The sequence below is a fragment of the Triticum aestivum genome, chromosome 3B (assembly GCF_018294505.1).
Source record: "Triticum aestivum cultivar Chinese Spring chromosome 3B, IWGSC CS RefSeq v2.1, whole genome shotgun sequence".
NCBI lineage: Eukaryota > Viridiplantae > Streptophyta > Magnoliopsida > Poales > Poaceae > Triticum > Triticum aestivum.
Genome location: NC_057801.1, coordinates 285,717,466 through 285,727,484, shown reverse-complemented (window position 1 = coordinate 285,727,484; position 10,019 = coordinate 285,717,466). Strand labels below are relative to the sequence as shown.

At 50.3% G+C, this 10,019-nt stretch overlaps 1 protein-coding gene across 1 annotated transcript; it reads left to right on the top strand.

Moving 5' to 3' along the window:
* Positions 1–2,246: 2,246 nt before the first annotated feature.
* Positions 2,247–7,117, top strand: LOC123069735 (coatomer subunit beta-2). Its single transcript, XM_044492669.1, has 4 exons — positions 2,247–4,454; positions 5,298–5,807; positions 6,384–6,469; positions 6,565–7,117. Exons 1-4 carry the CDS (start codon positions 2,403–2,405, stop codon positions 6,767–6,769), a joined length of 2,853 nt encoding a protein of 950 aa, XP_044348604.1. The 5' UTR covers positions 2,247–2,402; the 3' UTR covers positions 6,770–7,117.
* Positions 7,118–10,019: the final 2,902 nt, after the last annotated feature.

Below are 10,019 nucleotides of genomic sequence, written 5' to 3'. Positions count from 1 at the left end.
GGACGGCGGGCGCAATCTCGCTGATAGTAAAGCCGTGGATCCACCCGTCGTTCCAGAATAGGACTCTGTCCCCAACTCCCAACGTGATCTTGATGAGGCTGTTAAACACGAGCTTGGCCTCCTTGTCTTCTACCATTGGAATACCCTACCATGGCCTGGAGAGATCCGATCTGCGTAACCACTCCCATCTAACATGCAAGGCAATAGACTACAATCGGAGATCCTTCACTCCCAGCCCACCATGGGATGTGGGGCGACACACTGTGTCCGAAGCAACAGAGCACACACCACCATTGACCTTCTCCTTCCCCGCCCAAAAGAAGGTGCACATCCAAGTGTTAATCTGCTCGAACACCCAAAGCGGGGCGTTGAGGACCAGTAGCTGGTTGATTGGCTTCACAAAGATCAAGTGAGGCTAGTATGAACTTCCTCACTTGGTCCAGCAGCGACTGCTAATCCGCCCGCAACAGTTTCTTGATGGCCAGCGGGATACCTAGGTACTGGCAGAGAAATTCGCCCAATCTGCAATTCATAACTTCCATGATCCTGGCTGCATCCGCTTCGGTGCCCCTAATGATTGTGGCCGCAGATTTATTGTAGTCAATTCTAAGGCCCGAGGCACCTGCAAAAATGTCTAGCAGCTCTCAGATGCAAATCAGGTCCATCCTCTTCGGTTTGATGAACATAGCCACGTCGTCGGCATAGACGGACAACCACTACAAAGGACTGATTCTGCGAAACAAGCGCATTGCCCCTTCGGGCATGGCCTTGCATATGATTGCGGAGAGCGTGTCCATGGCTATCACAAATAGCAGGTGGGAGATCGAGTCCCCCTGCCACAGTCCTTGGGCATGTGAAGTTGATGTTCCTAAAGCCCCGTTCACAATGATTTTGGTGCCCGCCTTGGCCAGAAGGGTGGTCACCCAGAACCCCCATTTACTATCGAACCCCCGTGCCCTCAACACCTCCATAAGGAATGGCCAAGATAGGGAGTCGAAGGCCTTGGAAATGTCAAGTTTGAGGAAAATTCTAGGCACCTTGGAGCGTGAATTTTCGCGCCACTTGACGTACCAGCAAATAGATGTCGTGGATGCTCCTGCCTTTGATGAATGCCGACTAGTTGACGCAGACAATCTCATGCATCTTCTTGCGAGCTCTCATAGCTAGCGCATTGGCAAACAGTTTGGAGAAGCTATGCGGGAGGCTGATCGGTCTGTAATCACCAACATCCATCGCCTCATGCCATTTTGGGGATACGCGCGATATGCTCTTTGTTTAATTTTCCAAAACCCCGTCCGTCGCCAATGAAGAGCTTGAGTAGAGCCGGCATGAGATCATTCTTTATCACAGGCCAAGCTTTGTGGTAAAACATTCCAATGAATCAGTCCGGTCCGGGAGCTCTATCCGGAGGTAGTTCTTTGATGACTTGCCAGATTTCGTCTTCTGTGAAGATCTCCTCAAGCTCGGTGAGGTCAAGTTGGGACATGTCCAGGTAATCTAGATCAAGCGTGTGATCCCGCGCAGGTGCCTTGTCCAACAGGTTGTCGTAAGCCTCCGAGAAGACCTCCATAATTCTACCTTGCTCAGTAATGATCTCCGAGCCGTGTCGTACTTTAGGAACGAAGTTTTTAGATTTTCGACCACTGGCCACTACCTGGAATAGTTTTGTGTTCACGTCTCCCTCTTTGAGCCATTTGATGCGTGAATTGCCGATTGATAGTCCTTTCCAGTGACGCCAATTCGAGGAGCGCTAACTTGAGGGATCTCCTTAGCCATAGTTCCTGACCGGTAAGATGCCAAACTTCTTGCGCTTGGTCGAGCCTAAGTATCACCCAGTTCGCCACCGCCATCAATGTCTTGATGTTTCAACCTTGCGTTGACCCCACGCTTGGAAGAATGTCACCGTGTTTCTAAAAAGAGCGTCTAGCCTTGTGAAAGGGTCGACAGTGTCGCTATCACATTGCCATGCCTCTCGAAGGGCCTCGTCGAAGCCTTCCGTGCAAGAATGAAAGCATTCCATTCATTTTTTAACTCGTGCACATTACATTTCATTTCACTTGGTTACCAAACTAAATGCAGTGGAAGAGAATAAGGGTGAGAATGAGTTGGCTGCTTTGAGATTATGTAAAAAAAAAAACTGGCTGCTTTGAGATTGTGATGGCCACGTGTTATGCATCCAGACTAGGAAAAACGTGTTGTGCATCCGGATGGGTTAACATTCGAGAGATTTGGACCCGGTGTCATAGAACTATTTTTCAGTTGGCCTCTCGCCTCTTCGCCCCTGTCAACCACTCCCCCCCTCCTCCCGCTCCCAGATCCCCATCCACCTCCGCCGCAGATCCAACCACCAATACCCCACCCGCCGTCGCCCTCCGGCGCGGGTGCACGGCAGATCCGGCGCCATGGACAAGCCGTGCACGCTGCTAGTCCACTTCGACAAGGGCTCCGCCGCCATGGCGAATGAGATCAAGGCGGATCTGGAGGGCAGCGACGTCGCCGCCAAGGTCGAGGCCATGAAGCGCGCCATCATGCTCCTCCTCAATGGTGAGACCCTGCCGACGCTCTTCATCACCGTCGTCCGCTACGTCCTCCCCTCCGAGGACCACACCATCCAGAAGCTTCTGCTCCTCTACCTCGAGATCATTGACAAGCGCGACGCCGCTGGCCGCGTCCTCCCGGAGATGATCCTCATCTGCCAGAATCTCCGCAACAACCTGCAGCACCCCAATGAGTACATCCGGGGCGTCACGCTGCGGTTCCTCTGCCGCCTCTCCGAGCCGGAGGTGCTTGAGCCGCTCGTTCCTTCCATTCTCGAGAATCTCGAGCACCGCCACCACTTCATCCGCCGCCACGCGCTCTCCGCCATCTCGGCGATCTACCGCCTCCCACACGGCGACCAGCTCATCCCTGACGCTCCCGAGCTCGTTGAGCGCGCGCTCGCTTCTGAGCAGGACGCCTCCGCGCGGCGGAACGCTTTCCTCATGCTCTGCCTCTGTGGTCAGGAACGTGCTGTTGCGTACCTATTCTCCAACGCGGAACGTGTTACCGAGTGGCCCGATCTCCTGCAGATGGCCGCCGTAGACCTCATCCGCAAGGTCTGCCGCTCTCCAAACCGTGCGGACAAGGGCAGGTATATCAAGATCATAATATCCCTTCTTTCTTCTCCCAGCACAGCTGTTGTTTATGAGTGTGCTGGGGCGCTGGTGTCCCTCTCCTCGGCGCCCACTGCTGTGCGCGCTGTTGCCAACACATACTGCCAGCTCCTCTCATCGCAGAGTGACAACAATGTCCGGCTCATTCTCCTGGACCGTCTGAATGAGCTGCGCACGGCACACCGGGATGTGATGGTGGATGTAGTGATGGATGTGCTGCGTGCACTTTCCAGCCCGAACTTAGATGTCAAGAGGAAGGTGCTGGATTTAGTGCTCGATCTGCTCACTCCTCGTAATGTGGAGGAGGTGGTGCTTTACCTCAAGAAGGAAGTGGTCAAGACACAATCAGGGGAACTTGAGAAGGGTGGCGAGTACCGCCAGATGCTGGTGCAAGCGATCCATGCATGTGCTGTAGAGTACCCAGAGGTAGCTGGGTCGGTGGTGCACCTCCTCATGGACTTCCTTGGTGACACTAATGTCGCGGCAGCAGTTGATGTTGTTTTGTTTGTGCGTGAGATCATTGAGACTAATCCCAAGCTGCGTGTGTCCATGGTCCAGAGACTGAGCGATACCTTTTATCAGATCCGTGCATCCCGTGTCTGTTCAATCGCTCTCTGGATTCTTGGTGAGTACTCCCTGTCGTTATCGGAGGTCGAGAGTGCCATTACTACCATCAAGCAGTGCCTTGGGGATCTACCATTGTTCACTCTCTCAGAGGAAGGCGAGACAACTGATTCCTCCAAGCCAACCCAGCCGATGGTGAACTCTGTCACTGTGTCTTCCAGGCGGCCTGTTGTTCTTGCAGATGGCACTTACGCCACACAGAGTGCTGCTACTGAGGCCATTTCGACTCCACCAGTTACTGCTGGATCATTGGCATCGACCCTGAATCTCAGATCACTCATTCTGTCAGGTGATTTCTTCTTGGCTGCAGTTGTTGCCTGTACGCTTACCAAATTGGTATTGAGGCTGGAGGAGGTGCAGCCATCAAAGGCTGAAGCAAACAAGGCTTGTACTGGGGCCTTGATGGTCATGACATCCATTCTGCAGCTGGGGCTATCCTCGTACCTTCCCCAACCGATTGATAATGATTCATATGACAGGATCGTGCTTTGTGTGCGGCTGCTTTGCAATACTGGTGATGATGTGAGAAAGATTTGGCTGCAGTCATGTAGGCAGAGTTTTGCCAAGATGCTTGCTGAGAAGCAATTCAGGGAGACAGAGGAGATGAAAGCCAAATCACAGATCTCTCATGCCCAGCCAGATGATCTTATTGATTTCTACCACCTGAAGAGCAGAAGGGTAAGAGAAACTTGCTTACTAGTTGTTGCTTTTGCATTATGCAAATTGCAACATTTGTCTTTGTCTAATGCATGCTCGCAAGCTAGCCCACAAGCGTTCAATCATTCTGTTCTAAAATGAACAATAAATTCATTACTTGGTGCTTGCATTACAACTCTATTGACATATATTCTCAAGTTACTGCATATTACATGCAATAGGAGCATTATCTTTCTTTCTTGCATCTTGCAACAAACTGTTACATTCTGTGGCTTCTCTCATGACCTTAAATAATATCTGAAGTTCTAAATAATAGCTGTCGTGGTTTTTCCTGTCCTTCAGTCTTACTACAATTCTGGGACTTTCCCTGTGTAACCAGTTCTTAGTTTTTTTATTTCCACTAGAATCTCGTGGTGTATTTATTTTCTGATGAAGCAATATAATAAGTGTTTTCTTTTTCTCCTTTTTGTATGAGTATACAACACAATATTGTGAATGTTACTTGACTAGTCTATGTTTGCGTTTTGTGCCGTTGCTCAGTTTGAGCAGCCTTGTTATAACATGAAAGGTTTTGGCATGTTTATTGGATTTGATTTCTCGTAGATATGTAAGATTAGTCAGATCTTTCAGAAGTTTGTATCCTTGGCTAGAAAGTTTTTTTTTTTGTTGATATTTGGGCAGAGGAAAAGCTGGTAGTTATTTCAACAGCATTATGAGCATGTGTAATAGTGATACACGTAAACCATATTGTTGCTTCGAGAATACGTATGATCTAGTAACCGTCAAAAAAAGAATATGATTTAGTAAAATGCTCTTCTATATCTGTTCCCTCTGTTCTTTAAATTGTCGATTTTTGTTTCCTAGGGCATGAGCCAGCTTGAGTTGGAAGATGAGGTCCAAGATGATTTGAAGGCTGCAACTGGTGGATTCAGTAAGGAAACCGATGATGCAAACAGGCTTAACCGCATTCTTCAGTTGACTGGCTTCAGTGATCCTGTATATGCTGAAGCGTTTGTGACAGTTCATCATTATGATATTGTACTTGATGTTACTGTCATAAACCGTACAAAGGAGACACTTCAGAACCTGTGTTTGGAATTAGCTACAATGGGAGACCTCAAGCTTGTTGACCGCCCTCAGAACTATACGTTGGCTCCTGAGTCAAGCAAGCAAATTCGTGCTAATATCAAGGTTTCTTCCACAGAGACTGGAGTCATATTTGGGAACATAGTCTACGAGACTTCCAATGTGATGGAAAGATCAGTGGTTGTCCTGAATGATATTCACATTGACATCATGGATTATATCTCACCTGCTACATGTGCAGATGTTACTTTCCGGAACATGTGGGCAGAATTTGAGTGGGAGAACAAGGTAATTGGCTTCTTTCTACAATTCAGTCATTGCAAAACCTCTTTGCAAGATGTTTTCCTTTCCAATTGCAAAATCTCTAGCTGAAGCTGTTAAATCTTTTAAAAGTATGCTCAATCAGACTTCCTACTTTTCAGTTTGGTTCATGATTTTTGTGTAGTTTTGCTTTGAAAACTGTTTGGAATAAGGGTACTGTTGTCATTGCACCTGGTTGATATGGAATTCTATATACCTAAATAGTTGATCCACACTAACTCTAATTCTCTCACCATGCAACTATGCAAACCCACCAATGCCACCATACATGGTAAAAGACCCACATTTAACATACACCATGCATGCTACTCAGATTAAATAAGTATTCTACAGCTAACTTGCATGCATTTTAGTTTCAATTCTCATATTGACAATCTAATCATACAACCAAATCTAATTGAAACAATTGCAACCAATTCTCACAGCAATGCACGATGTATCATCTCTAGTTTATTGAGTTGTCTTGTCACACTGCTTCGTGTTGATGAATCTGTTGTTGCTCCTTATTTCAGTTTATATAACAACTATTTCCTTTTCGTCCAGGTTGCCGTTAATACAGTAATTCAAGACGAGAAGGAATTCTTGAATCATGTTATCAAGTCAACAAACATGAAGTGTCTAACACCACCGTAAGTTGCGGTCTTCCATCTTTATTCCAGGCTTTCTCTTCCTTATCTGATTACTGATGGAGTTACCTACTTCTGAAACGGTAACCTGATATCAGGTCTGCGCTTGATGGTGAATGCGGTTTCCTTGCCGCAAATCTTTACGCAAAGAGTGTGTTTGGAGAAGATGCTTTGGTGAACATTAGCATTGAGAAGCAAGTTGATGGCAAGCTCAGCGGTTACATCAGAATAAGGAGCAAGACCCAAGGAATTGCGCTCAGCTTGGGAGACAAGATTACCCTCAAGCAGAAGGGAGGCAGTTAAACTGTGACGTGACCTGTCGCAATTGTGTCATGTAGGAGATCCACTTTGCCAGTTTCATACTACCGGTACAGTGGGCTAGTAAAGATGTTTTTAATGTACAAAAGATTAGAGAGGGATGAGAAGAGGAAGCTCGCAAGGAAGTCAGTCTTGAGACTGAAAATGGATCTTCAACTAGTATCCTCGAGAGATGCAATGATCGCTTCCAACTCCCTTCCATGATGAGGCCTTTTTTTGACAAAAATGGTGGTGTAAGAATAGATGTGAGGTTTGTGTTGTTTATTCTTGATATCAGTGGATTGAGATATTGTATTACGGGTCCCTTTTAATGTCTCGTGCTTTTGTCTTTCAGCCTTGCATGTTCTAGTGTTGCCGTGTTTCCCGTCTCAGCTAGTTACTTTTCTTTCAGTGTTACATGTTGTATCCGTCTCGCTCGTTACTTTTCTTTCAGTGTTACATGTTGTATCGTCCTTTCGCTTGCTGTCAATTTCTGTGTTATCTCTTTGATGGAACCAAACAATTTCTATTACCGATTGATTGCTTTTTATTTGTGTAGGATTCCAAATGTCATGACACTATATGCGTTCTATTAATCCTGGAAATAAAAGGCCCTTGATAGTCTGGTGCCAGTACTCTCTGTAAGGCCAACTCCACTGCAAGACCCCAAACGGACGTCCGTTTTGTCCGGATTTTGTCCGTTTGGGGTGGCAATGGGTGTCAAAACGGACGTGCATGTCCGGGTCTAGTTGAAGTCGCCCAACGCCGCCGACCGACCCCAAAACTGTCCGCCCAGACCGTGCGCCTCGCCTGCCCGCGAGCTCGCGCTCTAGCCTCGCCGATGCAGCCGTCGCAGTCGAGCTCGCCCGTGCCTGCACGCCGTCCAGCCGGCTCACCCTCGCGTGCGTAGCTAGCTAGCTAGCAAGCAACGACCGCGCCTGGCTAGCTAGCTAGCAAGCGTGCACGCCCGCCGTGCTCGCTGGGCAGCAGCGCGCACAGAGCTCGCCCGCCGCCTGGCATGCCTCGCCCTGATGCCGCGGGTGCGCTCCGCCCCGCCCCGGCCGCTGCGCCGCACCCCGGCCCCGGCCGCCGCGAGCTCGGCCACGCCCGCGCACGCTTCGCCCCGCCCCGCTCGACGTGAGCACGGTCGCGCCCGCACGCGCTCCGCCCCGCCCTGCAGCCGCCTGCCGTGCTTGCCACTCGCTCGGTTGTGTTGCGCTCGCCGTCGCCGCCGCCGCGGCGCCGCGCCCGCTTGGCCCTGCAGCCGCCGCCCACCGCGCCTCACCCTCGCCCCGCCAGCCCCCGCCTCGCCCCGCTTGCGCCAGCCTCGCTCTCGCCCCGCCCGCGCCATGATCGTCCGCAGCCGTGCCCCGCGCCTGCCTCAGCATGCCTCGCCGGCGCCGCGCACGCCTCACCGCGGCCCCGCCTCCCCGGCTACGAGCCTGGGCCGCCTCGCTCACGGCACGGCCCCGCCTGCTTGCCTGCGCGCGGCCATGCCCGGCCGGCCGTCGAACTGCGTGCCGAGCAGGAGGTACAGAGAAAAGGAGGAAAGAGAAAGGGATGGGTGGGTGGGTGGGCTCCTTTGGTTTCATTGACAGGCGGGCCAGGGGCACATGCAGGCGGGCGAGGCCGGACGAGGACGCAGCCCAAAGTGTCCGCTTCAACCGCAAACCCAGCTTAAATTTGCGTCTAGGATGGGATGAGACGGACAAAAAAACGGACGCTTTTTACAGATGATGTCGTGCGTTGGGCCGTCTCATATGTCCGTTTAGCCCCAAACGGACAGACCCGGATAATTTGAAGTCGCGTGGTGGAGTTGGCTTAAGTGTCGCTGATTTAGTACTAAATTAGTTCAAATTTTGAGACGGAGGGAGTACATATTTTGATGACCGTTTCTTTGGCCTTGTGTGCGGTGCTTTGTTTTCTCGTATGCCTTGTGCTTGAATTTGGTGCATCCTGCATGCTTCCTTGCACGAGCGAGCGAGGCCTTCCCGTTACTTTTGGGTGGTGGAGGATGCTCTCGACAACTTCCTCTTGGAGCTTTCCTTGAAGGGGGCTTGGTGCATCCGCGGTATGCTTCGACCATCTTTAAGCACTTGGTGTCTCTACCATCTTCGTGGGAGAGTGTAAGTGGCATGCGTTGACATCAATGTCTTGATGAATTGCATGCTTTTTGGTGCTCTGCCATATCACATGACATACTGGTAGCGTAGCCTTGGGCTCGTTAGGACTTCGGCCACTTTGAGAGTCCTTCCTTTGTACTGATGACATGTCTAGTAATGTGATTGCTTTAGCACTTTTATCTTGCCTCATTTTTGTATTCCGGCATTGGTTTTGTCATAGCCACGGAGGATGCCGCCTCTTGGGGGGTGGCATGCTTTCTCCTTTGGCGTTCCTGCCTTGCCCGAGGGGCTCTTCGCATCTCGGGGAAGATGCCGTCTTTTGGAGGCGGCTTACTTTCTCTCGTGAGTGCCCAACTTGGTTGGCCTCACTTTGCCCGAGGGGCGCTTCACATCTTTGGAGATGCGGGTGTTGCCATAGTTTTGGGAGGGTTCCACCTCCCAGAAGTGAGCGTGCATGTCTTCACATCTCCACTTGTCGATATGGAGTCAGTTCATATCCCTAGGGATCCCAAGGCACTTCTTTGTGGGCCTTTGTGGGGAGCACTACCTGGTGATGGAGTCGAATCCGGCAGATCTCAGGTAGCGGGTCCCGTGCTGGTAGTCTTGGCATGATGGTAACATGATATGAAGAGGACACGATGTTTTACCGAGGTTCACATCCTGCTTTGTTGTATTGATTGTGGATGGGGTACATATTACAAGTTGATCTACCTCGAGATTGTGTATGAATGAGTCCCTCACTACTATCTAAACCCCTCGGCGTATATAGACACTGGGGTACCTAGGTTTACATACAGGTCGGTTGCATCTAAAGATAAACATGCCGAAGATTGCATTCGTGCCTTGGAGTATGCATCACGTCTTCGAAAGATTCCATCTTGATTCCTCCATGAGGCTTGACGAATGTGGCCCACTGCTTGGTCATCTGGGGGTTCTCGGCCCAACCCATGTCTTCTGGGAGCTGACATGGTTAGCACCCACATATCCAAGAGACCATCAGTAGCCCTCGAACCGGTGTTCAAGCCGAGGACTTCCTCCGGCGGCTGTCTTCCATCTATGGTTTTCGGCCTTGCAAACTGGTTCAACATATTCTTCGCGCGACTTCTTCCAAAGCGACTAGAATCCTGCTCGAG